Source organism: Solea solea, chromosome 20, assembly GCF_958295425.1.
Source record: "Solea solea chromosome 20, fSolSol10.1, whole genome shotgun sequence".
NCBI lineage: Eukaryota > Metazoa > Chordata > Actinopteri > Pleuronectiformes > Soleidae > Solea > Solea solea.
The window spans coordinates 5,138,298-5,158,695 of record NC_081153.1 but is presented as its reverse complement, the minus strand read 5'-3'; the positions used below and the strand labels follow the sequence as shown (position 1 = coordinate 5,158,695).

The following is a 20,398-nucleotide window of genomic DNA, read 5'->3' as shown; positions in this document are numbered from 1 at the left end:
GGAAACTAACTGAGCCTTAGCATCTCTCATATTTATACAAATGTATGTGAAAGTTAAAAGAAAACTGAAAAAAACATAATTCCAGGACAGGAACACTTCATTACTTGCCTTCCAATAAATTAATAGTTAAAACAGGGAAAGAGACAAACTCAATAATGTTACTTGTGGCCGTAACTATCGACAATAAAACAAATACTGCTGACCTGGAAAAACTGGAAATATTATACAAAATCACAATGGTTAGATTTATTAATACAAATAATATAATAATATATATTCCCTAATCCTAAACTCCATACCACTGTCGATGACTTAATGCCACAAAACAAAAAACTATAACACAACTTGAAGTAGTGCATACGTCACTACTTTTTTCTTTTTTTGATGTTTTTGTTTTATATTCTATCATCACTACCCTGCATGTCCTGTGCATATGTCTGTATATGAGTGTGCACTAATTTGGGAAAGGGTTTGACCAAAAAAATATAAATTAAGTTCTTTAATTGAAGAACCTGCAGGGGGGATGTTGGCTGTGCATTATTTTGTTGTTGTGGATCTGTTCATGTGAACTGAGTGGACAGAGAGTCTCCAAAACACTCAGAAATACGTAAGTATTAAGTATTAAAAATCTAATCAGGTTATTTAAGTCCAAGTCTCCATATAATTGACCAGTGTTTGAAGAATTTAAGGTAGCCTATGACAAAAATATAACTGACTGACAAATGAAAAATAATGTATCAAAATTTGAGTGATAAAAAAAAGAAAAATAAATGTATCAAACATATTGAGCCAAAGAACTGAAGAAGAGTCTTGGTTGAAACTTGTGTTTAGTTTTGGTTTTTAAAATGTGGTCAGTCGTTCATTTTCAGGAACCAGCTTGACATATGGACACTAGCTAGCTTAACTGCTAGCTAGCTAGCAACTCTGAGTTAATAATACTAGCTAGCTAGCAGTCCAGCTAGCTCGTGTCCATATCTCAAGCTGGTTCATGAAACTGAACGACTGACCAAGTTTTTAGTCCCACAAGTTTCACAAGAGTCTTCTTCAGTTCAATAGGTTTGACACATTTATTTTTATAGTCGGGAACTAGCTAGCAACTCTCTGAGTTAATAATAGTCTGAGTCAATACTCTCTTAACTGAACTGCTAGCTAACTTAACTGATAACATTTACACCTGCTTAAGTCTACGATATATTTAAGGAGAATATGAATGCGCTTTTATTCTGCATGTTAGAGCAGTTACACTGGGCGGAGCTGTGAAAATGTGCCACATGATCTGCTTAAGTGTGTGAGTAATTAGGCACAGGTGTGCTGCTTTTTCACATTATAAAACAGGTCAACTTCAAGTTGTGATGTATTCTTTTAAAAAAAGTACAGAAGAAGAACAGGAAGCAAAACATTTTCAACTACAGAAGCCGTGCGTCCACATAAAGGTGCGTCAACACCAACATTATTAAGCCTTTTTTCTGACTGAAAGCTAAAGTTTGTAACGCTCCCACACCAAAGCCCATAGAGAAAATCAAGGGGTTGTTTTTTTTTAAATTTGCAAGTAAACAGCAGCTGCTTATCCACCACTGCCTCGTCGAGTAAGTCTGTGTCACTTTGCTCTTCACGGTGTAAATGAAGTGAAGTGTTTCAAACACCAACAATAGAGTAACACTAGTAAAACTGCAGTGTTTTAATATAAACAAATGTTACTGTCTGTGTTTCTCAGCAGCCTTGTGAGGGCCACGCACTGGACCAGGGAGTGTGAAGAACAACAATGCTTTAATTTAAAGTAAAGCAGCGCCTATATGTTTTTGTTAGCTTCATCACCAAAGAAGATACGTTTGTAGGATACAGAATTGAGAAAAAAACACAATAATAGAGTAAGACAAGTAAAATTGCATTGTTTTAATATAAACAAATGTTATTGTCTGTGTTTCTAAGTAAAGTCATGTTCAGATAGCGTCTCTCCCAGCAACATTGTCACACTGCACACAGGAAGTGATTTGTCACAAGGAGGCAACAGCGGCCTCCATTTTGAACTCCAGGAAGGAGATAGGGGAGACTGGGGTAAGTTGAGCCAAAGGGTAAGTTGAGCCATGCCTTGTTGATAGGAAACGGTAAAAAATATTGATCATGTGACCAAATATTTAGGAGGAAGGCATCATTTAATGGAGTCTGTGAAGGTAAGAACCACATGGGTAAAGTGGTTAGACATTTATTTCCACTCTTGAAGTCTATCTATTAGTCTATCATACGTTTCATGAGAATTGTGTTTAGACCTAAACAGATCATTTTAAATGTGTTTTGTACAACAATCTATGTGCTACAACACGAGGTCATAAACCTAGCATAAAGGTGCACCATTTTAGCTGTGGGGACTAATAAAGTCAAAATGGTAGCTCTGGGGTAAGTTGAGCCGGTGGGGGTAAGTTGAGCCACTGGTATTTTGGCTGTAGCCTATATGTCTTAAATGTTAAATCAAGATTCTGCATGTGTATGATTACAGAGTGGAGATCAATGCCTTGTGTATAAGCGCAACACAAGCAGGGGAGACACCACTGATGTTCTTGAAAGAGCCACCAGTGAAGTGAGAGAAGGGAAGTCTATTCGAGCAGCAGCAAAGGATGCCAAAATAGACAGAATAACACTGAAGAGATACATTAACAAAAAAGAAAATGTAGCTTTGATGGAGTAGCAGAGGCTAGAAGGATTCTCTCAGATGGCATGGAGTCTGAACTTGCCAAACATTATGTATAATGTGGGCAACCCGTGGCCAAGTGGAATGGGAACTTGACTTGTCGCCGGTTCAAATCCCCACCCGGCCAAAGAGGGCTGGGTTACCCCTGAGCAAGGTACCCAACCACCAATGCTCCCCGGGTGCTACTCAGTGTGGCAGCCCACTGCTCCTAATTCTAGGATGGGTCAAATGCAGAGGAATACTTTCCCTAAGGGGATTAACTAAAATGATTTCGATATATTATCGAAACAGTTATGTTTACACTCATTCTGTTTGAAGGGATGCACAAGATCCTGAAATATATGCAGATATATTAGTTAGTGACAAAACTATGATTGCCTTGATGTAGTGATCCTAACTATGAAAAATGGCTCATCTTACCCCAGTCTCCCCTACAGGTAAATACATACACACACACACACAGGTACCCTCTATTTTCACATCTGCACAGGGTGTAATACTTGACTAGTGCAATAGTTTGCACCCATTGTTTAGTTTAGTTTAGTTTAGTTTGCACACACACACATAGCTTAAAGACGAGCATCAAGATATTCCAATGTGCCAGGAGAGGTCAAGAAGCTGCATTTTCTTCAAAAGGAAACAAAGGAATGAAGAAAACCAAAAGGAAAAACTATAAAAGCTATAACAAATAACTAAAAGGTAGCACAATATACAGTATATACAATAAAGGCATCTTAAAGTTTGTAAGAATCTGGGCTGCAACAAATGATTAATCAGTTTGAATGATTATTTAAATGTGTTTTCTTTGCTCCATGTAACAGACTCAATCGTTTTGTTTTGGTTTGTGGACAAAAAAAAGACATATAAGAAGTTCATGATTCCATCATGTCATAGCAAAAACGATATTTTGCATCATTTCAAAATAAAAGTCTGTTTTCACACAGAACGATATAAAGTTTATATTATAAAAACACATTTGCGGTGCAAAATGAATCCGTAATCATCAAAAACAGCTATTTAAGTGGCGGGCCGTGAGTTTGAAACCCCTGGGATGAGACACTTTTTACCCCTGCGCTGCCACTGTATACACACAAACACTCCCTCAGTCCTAAAAGTCAGTGTGCCGAGAGAATAATTTCCTTTTTTTAATGTGTTAATGTTACGATAAAGAAGCTGCTCAGGGTCAGAGCGTCCTCCTGCAGCCTGCTCATGGTCAGGTGCTGTGTGTCCAGCTCAGGCCACAGCTGGACCATCATGCAGTGGGGTGGGGGTGTTGCAGAGCAGTTGGCCTGCATCTCTCTCCCTGTTTAAATGAATATCAATCATGGCTCCCAGGCTGAGCTTCCACCCCTCCATCACCCACGTGGCTGTGATTGGCTCGCCGGACGGTGACCTGCGAGAGGCCGGTGAAAGCTGCTGCATCAGTGTCCATTCAGTGACAACAATGAGGCTAAATAACTAATGAGCTGCGTGCGAGCTGAGGTGTCTTCTTCTCCTTCCTCACTCACTCTATTCTCAGCGTATCCGTGGACATGACCAGCAGCCTTGTGAAGGCCACGCACCGGACCAGGGAGTGTGAAGAACAACAATGCTTTAATTTAAAGTAAAGCAGCGCCTATATGTTTTTTTTAGCTTCATCACCAAAGAAGATACGTTTGTAGGAGGATACAGAATAGAAAAAAAACACATTTCCACTTGGATTATTATTCTTTTTTTTGATCTTCGAGGCTTCCAAAGGGAAAAAAGAAAGCTTTAACATCGTGAAGAACGGAACCGAAGAATAACCAAAATGAAGCCAAGGCTCTTCCTGGTCTGTCTGGCATCGCTCTGCTGTCTGAGTGAGTATGGTTTCAACTTTTAAACATCTGACTTTGAGGATGATGGTGGTGATGCTGCAGGAGCCGCTGCTGCTGCTGCTGCTGCTTTAACTTTCTTAACAAGCTGCAACTCAATTCTGACTTATTAATTATTAATCATCATCACAACAGCTGTGTCGTTGTTTATCCCTATAAAGCCTGATGATTTCAGCTGATTTTAAACTTGTTCCGTGGGGTTTTCTTGGCACAAATATGCAAAATGAGCTGTGAATGTCTGGATATGAACTAGAAAAAGTGTTAAGCATCATCTCTGTCACATGCTGAGGTCATACAAGGCTGCAGGAACACATCATGTCATCATTTATACACTGAAAGATGGGCACAAATAGGGGTTTGTGTCCGTACATATAAATTTTTTTTTAATTCTCTCCAAATGACTCCTAAAGAATAAAAAAGTATGAATCAGTATGATAGTTTTATCAACTTAACTTGAAGAAAAGCGATTAAACATTTATTTTAAGACACCATTATAGGATGTCACAGTGAGATTAACAAGACAGGATCATCATCATGTAAAAAAACAACAAATATTATCATAAAATAAGAAGTCTGATTGATATATAGAAGGAGAATGTAGCAAAAAAAAGTCATTGATTTGTTTGTTATTTAAACGATTCCTTCATTCTACATATAAAATAATTTAAACTCCAGGAAATGTTTGTAAGTTGACCTCAAATTAAGATTTTATTGACAACATTTGTAAGTTATTCATATATTCATGTTACTTCACTAAAAAGGAGCATTTCTAAGACTAAAAAAACCTAAATATCTGCAGATAAAGTTCTGTTTCCACTTGTTTTGTGGGGTTTTTTCCACATAAAACTTTAAAACTGAGCCACAGAGACAAAAAAAATGTTTAATTCAGGAGACGTGAGAGCAGACGGTGTTTAGGTCCGACCACGGTGAAGGGTCAGAGTCAGTGACCTCCGACCTTTAGGAGGGGGTTGCTGCTCCGAGTCGTCCCGGTCAGTGGAGCAGTCCGTGGAGGGGGTGGCAGACCATGGACACAATAGTTGTCCCCCCCTCCACCTCCATCTCCACCTCCTCTCCTCTCCTCTCCATCCCCCTACCCTCATCCCTGAAGCTCTCAATTTTTAGTGACCTGACCCTCACACCCTCATCTACATGACACTGCCCCGGTCTGCGCTGGGATTGAGACCTTATTAAAGATATGTGCGTAAAAGGTAATCCCCCCCCACCCCCCGACAGCTGCCCGTGACCGTGCCCTCAGCAACCCCCAACACACACCCACTCACACACTGTGTCCGTGATGGAGACAGCCCTTGGTTTAAACCACAGCGGGGACACAAAGACCCCGTGGAGACGGTGATTCCGGGCAGTGGGACTGAAAACACACTAATGTCTCAATCTGTGATCAGAGTTTAGACGAATGCTAACAGGATTTCAGAGCGTGCAGGGATACGATTGTAGGACATTTTGTAGGCGGGCCTCATCCAGTATTAAGCTGGAGTTCACATGATGTTTTATTTAACACAGGCTGTGAACAGTCTTTTAATACTTGCACAGTTAAGACGTCACCCGTTTGAAAGGACGACCATTCTTGTCCCACTATACAAACACTGGAAAGCAGGGAAAGACTGAAATCCATCTACTTTAAGGCCACGTCCACACAGAAACGACACGAAACATGAACGAAAGTTCCACGTAAAGACGGCATCGTTTCAGGAAATATCTCCATCCACACGAAACTACTCAAAACTACGCAAAACGCTGTCATACATGTGTCAGGACTGTAAGTTGCGCTGTAGGCGACGTTACACCAAAAACAGAAGAAGTACTAAAACGCCTTCTCTGTGTGGACGGAACGCCAACATGTCCACTTTCAGCGTCTTCATATTCCAAGTCTTCCTACCTAATCTTTAGGGTGAAAACATGGTGGTGCTGGTGTTGAAGACCCTTGATTGTTATGTTCTAGTTCCAGACAGGGATGGGACGATACCACTTATTAATAATGAATTTAGTCCAATACATTTGTGCTGAGTCATCTCAAAGACATAATTCTGCAACTGTGTAACAAATATTGTTCTGACCCCAAAAGGAAGAAATAAACAGCCCACAATATGAGTTCCAGATCCACAAAACTCAAAACAAAATTCTTCTGCAGCTGTGTTTTTAGTCCGGACCTTTCGTGTTGGTGATGACGATGCAGTTTGCGTTTGCTTCCTCACTGATCACAAATGTGTGCTTTTCACTTCTTGATAAACTCAGCAAACCACTTCAGATGAGAGCATTAGGTTCCTGTTTACATCAGCACACGCAGTAGTGTGGTCAGCAAAAGGACCCCCAAAAACTGCTGATAACATGGTTGGAAAAACCCTCTAACAAGGCAAAGTGTAGAGTCCCATTCCTTACCCGAAACCTGATTTGTCCTACACATGTGCAGAATTTATGGCTACTTTTTTGTGGCCACGTTTCACATCTTCGCAGAACGAATCAAGTTTCTGGTACAAATCAGGGAGCGACACTGAAGTTCCCTTTCTTAAATACCATAAAATGAGTAAAATGGATGCACACACAGGCTTATCACAGATATTCAGCCATTCATGCAGCAGCAGCACAAGAGTCGTTGCAGAATAATAGAAAGAAAAGGTCTCAAACCTGCAGGATAATTAAAGGAGCCCTATTTTCAATCACATTAGACATTATTGCTTATTGATTTTTGTCAGGCCTCTTCAATCTGCACTGACAATCACCCCCCCAAAATGCAGATGGGACGTCCTGAGCCCAGAGAACAGAAAAGCACACGATCATCTGTCAAATGTTGCTATAGATAAAAAATAAACAAAGAAAGAGAGAAAATACATGTGTACAAATCCTGTTAATGTGAAGACAAGTCTGCTCACAGTGGTGGAAAAACTGAGACAAATGCTGATGGATGAAGTCGAGGCCTCTCAGCGGAGTTTGTTTCACACTCTGACAATGGCAGCTTCTGTGATGACTGAGCTGACGGCCACAAAAAAAGAATAATTATTATTGAAGGCGCTGTTGTTGCTGCTGTGGAGCTGACCGAAGCAAACAGAGTCATATTGTTGCAGCAGAGCAGAGTTTAGCATCACAGAGCTGATTCATGAAGGAAAAACCACTTTAAATGATCTATTGAGGAGGAACAGACACATTTTTGGTTCAAATCATCAAGTAGTTTTGGGATAAAATCAGCATCACCATCGCAACCATCCTGACTAATGAGTAACTCTTCCAGATATTGCATTAGAGAGGTTATAAAGACTGAGATGATTAACTGCTTCTTCTGAAAACAAAGTGTAGTAAAGGGAGAGGAACTAAATTTGGAATGGACCCACTTTCCTTTTATCCCTAAAATCAGGTTTCCAAATCTCTCAGAACTTGAATTTATTCTACTTTGAACTCTAGATTTGACTATATAGATTAACTGGACATATGACCGGTTAACTTCTCTACCGTGACATCTTGAGCTGAGCAATGAGGAAGGAGGAACAGAAAAATAATATAGGAAAATATATTTTGATGTTCATCAAGGACCAACCCCCCCCCCTCGACTCTTTCCCTCTTTTTCCATGTCTGTTTTTCATGTTGTCTGGACTCTGGACAGAAACGTGTGAAGTTCAGGTGCAGTCGTCTCCCTGAACAATAGCAGCAGAGGGTTTGACTCAAACCCAGGCTGGACACAAACTGCCCCCTCCCTCACCCTCCATCCTCCTCCCTCCTTCATCTGCACATCCATCCCTCTCACCTCTGACTCTCCCATGACCTCTGAGGGGCTCGGGGTGACAAGGGAAGAGGGTGATTCGGGGGGGTTTCCAACCAACCAACCCCCCCTCCTTACAAAAAAAAATCTCATTATAGTCGTACCCCTATAGTGAAAACGCTTCAATCTCCAGTGCTATACACTTAATCACACCCCACGCAGCTTCAGCTCGTTGGAACGTCTTATGAAGGATATGTTGAACTCCTCCAGTCTGGAGTCTAAAATACTTCAGTGTTATTCATCCAAAAATCACGCAATCTGGAAACAAGACCATGGAGTGATGTTGTGACATCATTCCAGGGTGCAAACATCACTCCAAAACCTGTAAACCTTCATGAAAACCTGTCCCGGATTGTGTTTTATACAGATATTTGGTCATAATGTTGTGTCGACTGTGGCCTAAAAACTGTGTTGGATAAGTGTGGCCACAATACATGTCCCTCCTCCCCATGGGAGACCCCAGATTTCATTACCAGGCCTCAGGGATGAGAGGCTCACTGGTTGCAGAGCTCTATCAGCCTGTCCAGACACGGCTGACCAGTACACCCTCTGCTGGCTACATCTGCTGGGGGGGTGGACGGTCGGAGAGTGGGGGGTTGGTGGTTCTGTCGTAGGAAGGAGGGCCAGTGCTCATTTCTTAATGTGACATGTCAATAAAGCTAATTTCAGATTATGAGGATGGAGAATGGTAGGGTCTTGTTTGTGCCTCATGGCTGTGTTTTATATAGTATGTGACAATCTGTTATGGGATGTTATAAAATCTCAAAGCCACCGCCATCAAGCGCCTTGTCAATAACCTGCTTATTTCCAGTGGAATTATAGCTGAAGGCAGTCATGGTAACATGTAGACACGACACAACAAGACAGCACTTCCAAAACACAAAAAAAAAACATTATCATAGTAGAGCGACTGCTTATCGTCAAAAACGCACCTATAAACATTCACCGTTGGATTATTATATCGTCTCCGTTGTTAACGCGTTTGTCTTAGCTTCTAAGTAAACCAGTTTTGAGCCGACCCAGGCCAGTTAAACTGTCACGATACAACAGTTACTTTTAACTTTTTACTATCCTATCTTTTAGTCGATACCCGTGGAAAGCAGCCGTGCTACATTTCTTTATTTCTCTTTTATTAAGACATAAGAAGTGTAAACATGTCAGATTGTAGCCAGTGGCTAATTTACATCTGATGCTACATAACACATTACAAAAGTACATACATGAGATGACCATAAGAAGAAACAATGAAACCACTAGCATCAGATAAGGAACGGTAGCATACACTGTATTCCACTGTTTGGTGCCACAGTGTTAAAGTGACTGGTTGATTTTATCCAATCCAACTTTATTTGTAAAGCACTTTTAAAACAACCACAGTGAACACTGTACAGAAGAATAAATAAAAGGCATAGAAGCTCACAAGAGGCACTAAGATGCATCTAAAAGTAAAGTAAAAATCAAAGGACATAAAAAAGTGGATAAAAACCACAATAAAAAACAGATCAGACAAAACGGGTTGCATTGCACTTAGATTTGTAGAAAGTTGGAATAACATATTATGTTATATATAATACGTATTGCTCTTATTTTATTACATTTAGATTTATTTTTTTAGTGTGTGGTAAGTCTGATCAATAAATCTTTGTCAATCTTGGTGTTCTACTACACCAATACCAAAAGAAATTGCAGTAAGTTGGAAGCAATACATAGTATGTTGTAGTTCTCACCCTTGCATTAAAGCATAATAGTTAATATTTTCAAACTTAAATCACAATCAAAATGTTAGATATTTTCACCAAATTGTTCAGCTCTACTATGTGAGAAGATGTATTTTATCCTTGGTGTAAGAAGATTGGTATTGATGAACTTAATGGAACTTAACTTGGGTCATTTTGGTTTTAGGAGCTCTGAGATTTCTGTCACCACAATGATCCCCACCCCTAAAGATAAGAAATATAAATGTGTAATATACATATATATATGTGTCAGTCCATTAGCAAAAAGTATGAGCTGGCCTTCAAAGAGGTAGTGGACAGAAATCCACGAAAACGTCCCAGAGTCAAGTTCACATGTGGACAACAAACAACTGTTTGTGTTGGAAGGACAAGTCTACTTTTTGAAAGAACAGATGCGAGACTGAGCTGTGGCGACACTGATGTGGCATTGTCCAGGTTCAAGTGCAAGTGCATTGTTACTGGGTTCACAGCTGGGAAGAAAAGTGGCGGACGCAAAGAAGGGGTTCAAGGCTCTATGCATATGAGAACATTAACACCAAAAAGGGCTGAAAGAGCGTCACCAAGGTCATGGCGGAGAGGGGACAAGGGTGACGGAGAGCTGGTCTGGTGGCATGGGAAAGTCACCTCAGAGATGGATCTGAAAGGACTGGGGGAGAAGGGAGGGGTTGGGGGATGCATAAGAAGGGGCAGATGGTGCCCTTGGGTGCCTGGAAGCTGATGGGAGACTTTACAGAGGTTGCCGGGATTTGGGTGCGAATAAGCATTGTCACAACACCATTGTCACCCTTGGTCCCAGCCTCAATGGAGGATCTCCTAACTTGACCCCGGCAACCTTTGCCAGTCTTCTCCTCCCCAACTTGGCTATTGTTGTTTTGGCTCTTTGGCTGGATGGTTCGCTGGTATTCAGCCGCCATTGTGGCTCTTCATCAGTAAAAGAATTATAGGCCGCAAAATTAAATGCTCCATCAATCAAATAAGATGATTTTTCTTGGGTGTCGACACAGTTCTTTTTCTGGGGTAGGATTCCCCGATGCTCGGTGTCCGACTGAGAAGGTTATGCTTTTGTCTGTGGAGACGTAGTTTAATGTTATTGTTTTTTTTAAATGATACACCATAATTTTTCCTGCTCCTGACAAATCCTTCAACGGTTCAAGGTTTTGTTCCCCCAGACGACTCATTTCATGTTAATGCAACAACTGAAGATGCAGACTTGAGGTACTTGAGTGCCATTAGTAATCGCAGTTGAGCAGAGCAAAACAAAAGATATAATGACAGCTAATGTCTAATCCGAAAGGACATGTATATAGCTGACAGATCACAGAAATATGAGATCAATATTAACCCTGGTCCCATCTCTCTCTACGCTCTATTGAAGCCTTTTTAACCATACAAAAGAGCTTTCTTTGAAGGTAAATCCATAGAGAAACCTTTTAGCTGGACACATGTTGCCAAGTATTGGTTTGTTCACCGTATACAATGCAACCTGAAGTCAGAGCTTTCAGAAAACCATCATACGGGAGTGTTCAAATGTTCATTTGTCTTGTGAACATGGTAAACATCCCCATTTTTGACAGATCCTCAACTTCTGAGCCAAGACCAATAACAAGAAAGGGCATGTAGTGGACTAGTCATGACTTGTTCTTGGTCTTGGTATCTTGTATTTTATATTTTGATCCAAGTCTGATCTTGGCCTTGTTGCCTTGACAACTACTTGGAAAGAACATTGAGGCAGCACTGTATTCTTAAACCTCAATTAGAAATCAATGACTTTGAATTGTCTAAATTCAAATCTTCACCATCTTGAAGGTTTCTATCACTGAAATATAATGTACACTATATATTGTAACACAAGCTGTGATTCTGTCTCTGTCTCCTGTCCTCAGGTGTCTGTCTGGCCTCAGAACTCTCTTTCCTGCAGGAGCCCAATGACGTGATTGCGGTGAGGGATCACCCTCTCATGCTGGACTGCCGGGTGCAGGGCGACGAGCCCATCATGGTGACGTGGCGCAGGAATGGCGTGCCTTTGCCCACCAGTCCGCGGGTGCAGGTCATGGCGAACGGCACGCTGTTCATCCAGAGCTTCCAGAAACGCAAAGAGGGGAGCGAATCGGACGTGGGCGAGTACGACTGTGCCGCCCAAAACCGATTCGGCTTGCTGGTCAGCCGCAAGGCCAAGGTCGCCTTGGCATGTAAGTTTGTAGATGGATTACGTGAAGTCTTAATAGATAAATTGTTAAATAAATATTAGAGATAAAGGGGAAAGGTGACTAAAAGGATATATAAGTGTCTCCTATAAAGTCAACAACCTCTTCATTAAAACCACAATGTTTTGATAACACAGTAAAAATCCATAAAAACATGACGTGTTCTCGCTGTAAATGGTTAAATTCTCAAATTGTATTTATGAAACCAAAACAAAACAGAGTCCCATGGTTTGCAAAGAAGTAAAACAGGACACAAGGCTGTCAGAAAAACCCTGAACTTCACTTCAACAGTGAAAATAAAGATTATTTTTTTTAGATTCAACACTCTATTATTAAACAGTTTTTTTCCTTTTTCCTCCCCAAACCAAAAGAGCAAACCAAATCCCTGGGACAGTACATGTTGGCTCACATGTACTGTCATCAAAATGAAGAAAATACCAACAACACCCTACATCAGAATGTAACAATTACAAAATGTATTAAATATGATTTATGATAATAATGTTAAGAAATATAACACAAATGGAAAAGTAAGGACATGACCTCGGTGTAAAGTCAGCGGTGAGGCCGAGAAACTAATGATGTGAGTCTTGCTCATGTGGGAAAAATTAAAATAAACAGTTATTTAAATGACTTTATCCACAGAGAGCAGAGGTGATTTTATTTAACTGAATACTCTGTCAAAACATCCCACAGTGTTTGTTATAATGGTAATGAAGCTTCACATGGTGATAAAAACTCTACATTATATATACATTACACTTGTAAAAACCCTGCTCTGTGCTCAGAGGAAACAGTGCACAGTGTGTACATTAATGCCTACATGTGCTGTATATATACTATTAAAAACACACACCAGTGTCACAACTAGACTTAGATGTACCTCGGCCGCTCCCTCCTCGTCACTCACAATAAAAGCAGGGGCTTATGGATAATCCAAGAGAGTTATGGGCACCTTTAAGTGGTTTTACCTCTGTGCAATGAGTTGCCATGGTGACCCTCACTCATTTGCGGACCACTCCTCCATAATATACACCGTTATTGATTATGGCCACAAGGTTATTTGTTATTTGTGTGTGTGTGTGTGTGTGTGTGTGGGTGTGTGTGTGTGTGTGCGCACAACCTGATTTCAGAGGCTCTGGTTAAAGTTAGTTAGTTAAGGTTAGATAAAGTTAGGGATATGACTGTTGAGGCTGTACAAATGAAAAAACATGTTACTACTACTAATCAAATTGTACTAAAATAGAATTTCTTCAGTCAGACTAAAACCCCAGACCAGTGGTTCTCAATCTTTTTATACCAAGTAACCTCTGAGAAACAAACCACTGGTAGTACACGTACCACAGTTTGAGAACCATGGCCCTAGACCAGTGAGTATCTAGTCTGGTTAGTTAGGGGCCAGTCAAGTGAATAAAAAAGTAACATTTTTTGGAGAAAAGCATCTGTTGATCTTCGGATCAATCGGACCAGAGTCAGACTCGATCTGCTCGAGTTCCCACTCTTAGCTAACACCCAGAAATAATAAAGAGTAAGACAACTTTGTCAAAAAACATGGTGAAAATTAGTCCAATAAATGTTTTTAATGGACAAGGAGGCTGGTTATATGCCCTGCTAGCTCAAATAATGGGATTTTTCTATGTTAATGGATGGTAATAAGTGTTTAAATGGCACTCTATATGCTAACAACTAGCTACATGCTAAACCGGAAACCGCCTTACACTAAAAAAACAGAAAGAGGCTGTTGTGTAATCTCATTTTAACCCAGAATAAATGGCCCACTAGTGTTTTAATACACCGTAGCTCAACTCATGCATGGAAACGTACTGTTGACGTCAACTGGGTTATTTTTGCAGATAAAAGCGAGCAGAAACCCTCCAGCGTCAGTGTTTTTCACAGGATTACAGTGTGTATCCATTACTAAACAGATTGATTACTGCAAGTAGAACTGGTTTTCATATTTTCCTCATTAACGCTGATCTCTGTGTGTCTCTCTCAGCTTTACCCAAGTTCCACACCCACCCGGTGTCCATGACTGTGGACGAGGGAGGCGTCGCCCGCTTCCAGTGTCAGATTAATGGAGTACCTGAGGCCAAGATCACCTGGGAGAAAGACAACGTTCCATTTAGCACCACAGACAAAAGGTAACTCCAGCTTTTGACCTTTTTTCTATATAAATATACTTCGATTCTTTGCTTCCTGTCTCCCCATACAGACTAGATAAGAACAAGGAAAGATTAAAGAACTACAGATGATGTTTATGATTAAAAACTATCATGTTTTTAGCTCGTGGAGCTGCCTGCACTTATGTTACTGATAAATCATGTTGAATCAATCGTAAACTGACGTGAATATGAGCTGTACTTTAAACTGTGACCTTTTTCAAACTACATGTTGTAAACATTTATATCTCGTAAAAACAGGAGATACACTCAAACACTGCAATTATCTTTGAGGGGGGGGGGGAATGCAACTTACAGTATGGAAAGGCCCCGTTTGATGATGCAGGTCATACAGTTCATGAGGACGAGGAGTAAATCTGTCGCTGATCTCTCCTGTTAACCCCACTTTAAGCATTTAAGGTTATTAAGGAGGAATGTCATTAATAGACTACATACAGTACATAACACATTTCTTTTGTACAGCATATCCAAATCAAGTCAGTTTATTTGAGACATCCTATCTATAAAAATGTAAATTAAAACACCATCCTGACTTAAAATATGTGCAAATAATAGCAACAATTCAACAGTTCAGACTGTAAATATCAAGCCTTGACTGTATATATTCTGGAAACGGTCCATAATGTACTTTCTTTTTAACTTTTTGTTGTCGTATTGTTAATATATTTATATTAATATCGCTAGTGGTCAAGCTGGGAACAAGTCATAAAAGAGTTTATTAACTGCTCTAACTATCCTGAATACAGGTTAGCTGTGTTAATCTGAGGCCACAGTGACAATTTTGTGCATAGAATTTTCCAGTTTCATGACAACTCACTCACTCCCTGACCTTTCCCCCTTCTCTCTCTGTGCAGGTACACGCTGCTGCCCATGGGTATTCTCCAGGTGACGGGTGTGAGACAGGTGGATGCCGGCATTTTCAGGTGTTTTGCCACCAACCCAGCCAACACTCGCTACAGCCACGAGGCCGTTCTCAACGTGACGGGTAGGTGGACACACACACAGGATTAGGGACATGCACTTACTCTTGCTAAGACAATTTTAAAACAGTAATTAAATCAGCTGCAGTGTGTGTTTGAAGTGCTTCAGGAGAAACTGGCTGTGTTAAAGTGACAAAATAACACTTTTTTTTCTGCCTTCTGTGCAGGTGGAGCTTCTAGAATCTACAAAGAGCCAGTCATATTGTCAGGACCTCAGAATCTGACCCTGACCGTGCATCAGACAGCCATTTTAGAGTGCATCGCCACCGGAAACCCAAAGCCTATAGTTTCCTGGAGCAGGCTAGGTATACATGAGACATTCTGATTTAATGAATAATCAGCCTTTTTAAAAAGAATTTTATCTCACAAACCAACTCTTTGTGTCCATTAGATGGACGCTCCATTGGGGTGGAGGGTATCCAGGTTCTGGGAACAGGGAACCTGATGATCTCAGACGTGTCCATTCAGCACTCTGGTGTGTACGTGTGCGCTGCAAACCGGCCCGGCACCAGAATGAGGCGCACAGCGCTCGGGCGACTCGTGGTACAAGGTGAGGAACAAACGGAATCTGCTGCTGCTTGAGGGTTCAGAACTGATCCAACAGGCGAAAACATCAGGATTCCAGTAGCTCAGTTCTCTGTTAGGAGGGAACAGATTGGGATTATTTATCATCGTCATCAGCCATCAATTTTGACAGGTCACAGTAGCAGAAAGCACAGGTGAAAATGGTCAAATGAACAATGGCTGTTCCATTTAGTTTCCTCAATATCAGGGATTTTTGGCCAAAACATGTCAAAATGGCTGCTGTGAAAAAGGCCCATAGTCTCTAACTATGCATAGTCTCTAGGAAAGAGGAATTAAGATAGAAATTAAAGAGCTAAGTAAAGCACTTTACTTCCCAAATGTTGGATTGTCCCTTTAGTATATTAAAATGTTAGTGCAGGAATGGTCAGAGTCAAAGTGAGCTCAGGTTCTAGAGTTTCAAATCAGCATAGTACAGTATGTGAAGAAACTCAACGTACTATGGAGTCCACAGAAGTGCTGACATTTACCAGGGTCTTTGAATGCATCTCATGACCTGTTTTCTGTCAGAGCCACATGCTGTGAACCCTGAATTATTTTCACTACTTCCCATGTGCTGGACCTGAGAATATTCGCTTTTATTTTTAACTTTTAACATTTGCTTTATATCCACAGTTGTTAATTTGACATTTATTCAAGGGACTGTTATTAACACCAGTTTCAAAAATGAAAAACCTTGCTCACCCTGGACCAGTGAGTCTTAAGAGCTTGAATTTAGTAAAAACATAACATAATATATAACCATATAACATAATGTGTGTGTGTGCACTTGACCGTATTAACTGGGGATGGTGTTGGCGGTGGAGACAGAAGGAGGACAAGGGTCAATACCACAGCTCCTCCCTGTCCTCTCACCTCTGCCCCCGGCTGTTTAGTGGGGGTGGGGTCCGGGCAGCTTGGGGCCTGTGTTTGTTGTATGGTGACACTGATGGTGTGAGACCCCCACCTCTCCGCTGCTCCACCTCCTCCGCATATATGCACACCCCTCCAAGTTCCTCCATAGCAAATAAGCGCTGACACCAGTGTTCAGCTGTGTGTGTGTGTGTGTGTGTGTGTGTGCTGTCTGTGACGTGGACTCATCCATCACCGTGCAGATATCCACGCACGCAGCTCTGCTTATATTTCTCTCTGTCGTTAATCTGTGCGTTTCATTGGCCGTTCTGAGGCCAGCTCAGTTAGCAGCTCACTTCACTGAGTGTTAGGGACGAGATGGACTTTCACTGAAAGCCTGTGCTTCTTCTGCGGATGATGTATGTTGCCTGTACGTCGGATTAAACTCTTTAAAACGCACTATAAATCCTCAGTCCTCAGATGCACCCGGGGTCTTCAGCTCGAGAGCGGAGATACAGTGAAGCTTATGGTGGCGACACATAATCTCAATAAAAGCCTGATTGGAGTGAAAACGCTTGGGAAGCGTTCCATTTATTTTAAAGTGGAGGTCAGAATAGGAGTATAAAGCACTTAACAATAGTTGCACAATAGAAAAAATAAAAACACAGCCAGCAGGTGGCACTATATGCCCCGACACTGCTTTTGAGCAGATCGGTCAATATACAGCAAAGATACAAACGACTTCCTGTTTTGTGGTAAATGGCAGCTAAATTCAAAATGGCTGACTTCCTGTTGGGTGAAGTTCATGTTCAAAGATGAGTTCAGGGTCGGTCTCTCATGTCACATGTGAAGTTTCAAGCAGATTGGTCCAGGTACGGCGAAGTTACAGGCCACTTCCTGTTTCGTGTTTAAATTCACCAAAATTGTGTGTTTATTTACAAAATCTCCAAGCTTCAACTTCCTGTTTGGTTGAGCTCATGACCCCAATTGACTTTTTTGTTCGTCTTGGGCTGTGACATGTTTCCCATCAGGTTACGTGAAATTTGAAGCAACTTAGTTTGGGCTTTGTCCTACTGCGTTTCACCTTTGGGTGGCGCATCACTGAGCTTTCCATTATTTTAGTACATTTATATAATGTTAAGTTTATAAAAGATGCACCGATGTGTGAGAGCTCGGGCCATAAAAGTAGAAATAACGTCAACAACTTGTTGAGTTTAACAATTTTACAAATAAAATTGTAATTCACTGTAAAAATGTAGGTCAATGACGTCAAAAAGGGCAAAAGCAAAATAGATGCTGTGAATATTTATCAAAACATAACACTGTGAAGAAGCCGCCTGCGTTTATTTATATTACTGTGAACAGAGCGGATGTTTGATATGATTATAGAACGTCATCTACACTTTCTCAGTGTTTGTCACCGGTCGGCCTCTACGTATATCGCTTCTCTTAATGACCACACACAGAGACTGTGAATCACATTCACACCTACCTTCGTATATATATATATATATATATATATATATATATATATATATATATATATATATATATATATATATATATATATAGATAGGTAGATATATATAGCACGTATATATATATCTGCATCCTGAGCCACAGCTTGACGTGTTATATTAGATTTGTCCTCAACGACATAATCTTTATTATTCATATACAGAATTCGGCCTCGTGAGCGGATCAATCAATACGTCCTGCTGTCGCTGACTCAGTGTGATTGGCAGAGCCTCAGGTGTACGAGAGGAGGAGAGGAGGAGGCACCGATCTCTAACATATTCATGATTTTATTGATCATTCTGAGCTTCAGAGAGAACAAAGGCACCAAAACACATCCATGTCGTTCTGCAACAATCATCAGATATCAGAGATTTACTGTATATCTGTATCTGCTGTCTTATTATATGCAGTCAGTTTGGTAAAGTAACACTAAAATAGTCAATTTAGCAAATTTCCATTAGAAACAAAACTTATGGATACTTAAACACAAAAAAGGAGTAAAATACACTCTAGACTAGTGTTAAATTCAACTATTTTAGTTCGAAATTGACTGTATGGTAGAATACAGTGGCTTCAGAGAGCATTTTGGCTCTTTTGCTTTTGTTATTTTTTTTAGTTCTCATCCTTGTATTAGAGTGTGTTAATGTGACTCAAGTTTGGCTTGAAAATGAAATATCACAAATGAAATCACATACAGTCACAATATCTGTCCAAAATCGTTCAGCTCTAGTTTTAATATTTCTCACACAGGGTTAGGGTTAGTTCGTTTTCAGAAGTTCTGCAACCTTTATTGAGCCCCAAATAAATTAAACTTGTAGTATAGTTTGGCGTTTCGGAGACGTGACTAAAAAAGTTCTATAGTGATGAGTTTTTATATGATTTTTTTATCAGTTTTGTAAGAACACAGATGTGAAAGTGAGTCAAAGTTATGGTGGCATTGTCCTCGAGTCAAGTTCAGTGTAAACGAGTTAAAGTAGCTGCTGTCTGAGTGTGTGTGTGTGTGTGTGTGTGTGTGTGTGTGTGGTCACGGTCACAACACAACACGGGGACAAAGAGACAAAAAAAAGTGTGGAGCGACTAGACGGTCATTTCAGGGCACAAGGTGCTGGGCAGGCAGGTTGGGGGGGGGGGGGGTGTTATGAAGAACGACCTGCAACCTCTGACCCCCGACCCCTGGCTTTAACAGGAGGAGTCAGCGCTGTGGAAACAGTTGGAGGTGGAGGAGGTGGAGGAGGGAGGGTGGACACACAGGGAGGTGGAAGTGGAAAGGAGGCGTGGTCTCAGGGGTTAATTAAGGAGAGCTGGAAGATGGATAGCATCCCAGCAGATGGGTGAGGGCAACTGTGGTGTCAACGTATAGTGACACACACACACACAAAGGGTGTCCAGCCATTTTTGGAGGATGGTGTGTTTAATTCATCCCTCCCTCCCTCCCTCCCTTCCATTATCCAGATAAGATCAGCTGCAGATTCACTTTCCATATGTTGCATAAACATCATGAGAAAACTTTCCCACAGTGAAGAACTGGTGTCGCACTCTGAGCCACAATAATCTGACACTTTAAAATCACCATTTACTGCAGGGATTAAGTGGATTATATACACCTGAAACAGCAGAGACTCTTTTTTACTGTTTATTATAGTATATAGTATAGTTTTATATTGTTTCCTTCTTGTCCTCACAATAATATGCCATCAAACAAATGTTGCTCATGTAAGAAATACATACCAAAGGTTGTAGAAATAGTCCGACTATAAGATTAATACAGCGATTAAATGAAACAAGTCAGATACAAAGACAATACAAAAAATATATATAAAGAATATAGACATGTTTTTATTAAGAATGACTAAATAAGTAAAAAGTCATACTATAAGAAAAATCTGATTAAACAATGAAGAAGTACAAAATTAAGTGACTGTAATGCGATATAATCTATAATAATATGAACTTTGATCACTTTTAATAGGAAAACCATAATATGAGTATTCCATATTCAATGCTGGAAAGTAAAAACAATCATATTAGTAATGTAGTAAAGTTCAATTTCAAGATTTAT

The 20,398-nt window shown here is 40.5% G+C and overlaps 1 protein-coding gene across 1 annotated transcript in view; it reads left to right on the top strand.

The window, feature by feature from the left end:
• The first annotated feature begins 4,179 nt into the window (after positions 1-4,179).
• Positions 4,180-20,398, top strand: part of si:ch211-57n23.4 (immunoglobulin superfamily DCC subclass member 3) — a 28,008-nt gene continuing 11,789 nt past the window's right edge. The window contains exons 1-6 of the mRNA XM_058618511.1: positions 4,180-4,524; positions 11,928-12,233; positions 14,245-14,389; positions 15,283-15,413; positions 15,576-15,713; positions 15,800-15,958. Of these exons, the coding sequence (XP_058474494.1) occupies positions 4,476-4,524; positions 11,928-12,233; positions 14,245-14,389; positions 15,283-15,413; positions 15,576-15,713; positions 15,800-15,958 (928 nt within the window). The 5' untranslated portion in view covers positions 4,180-4,475. The remainder of the gene's footprint in view (positions 4,525-11,927; positions 12,234-14,244; positions 14,390-15,282; positions 15,414-15,575; positions 15,714-15,799; positions 15,959-20,398) is intronic.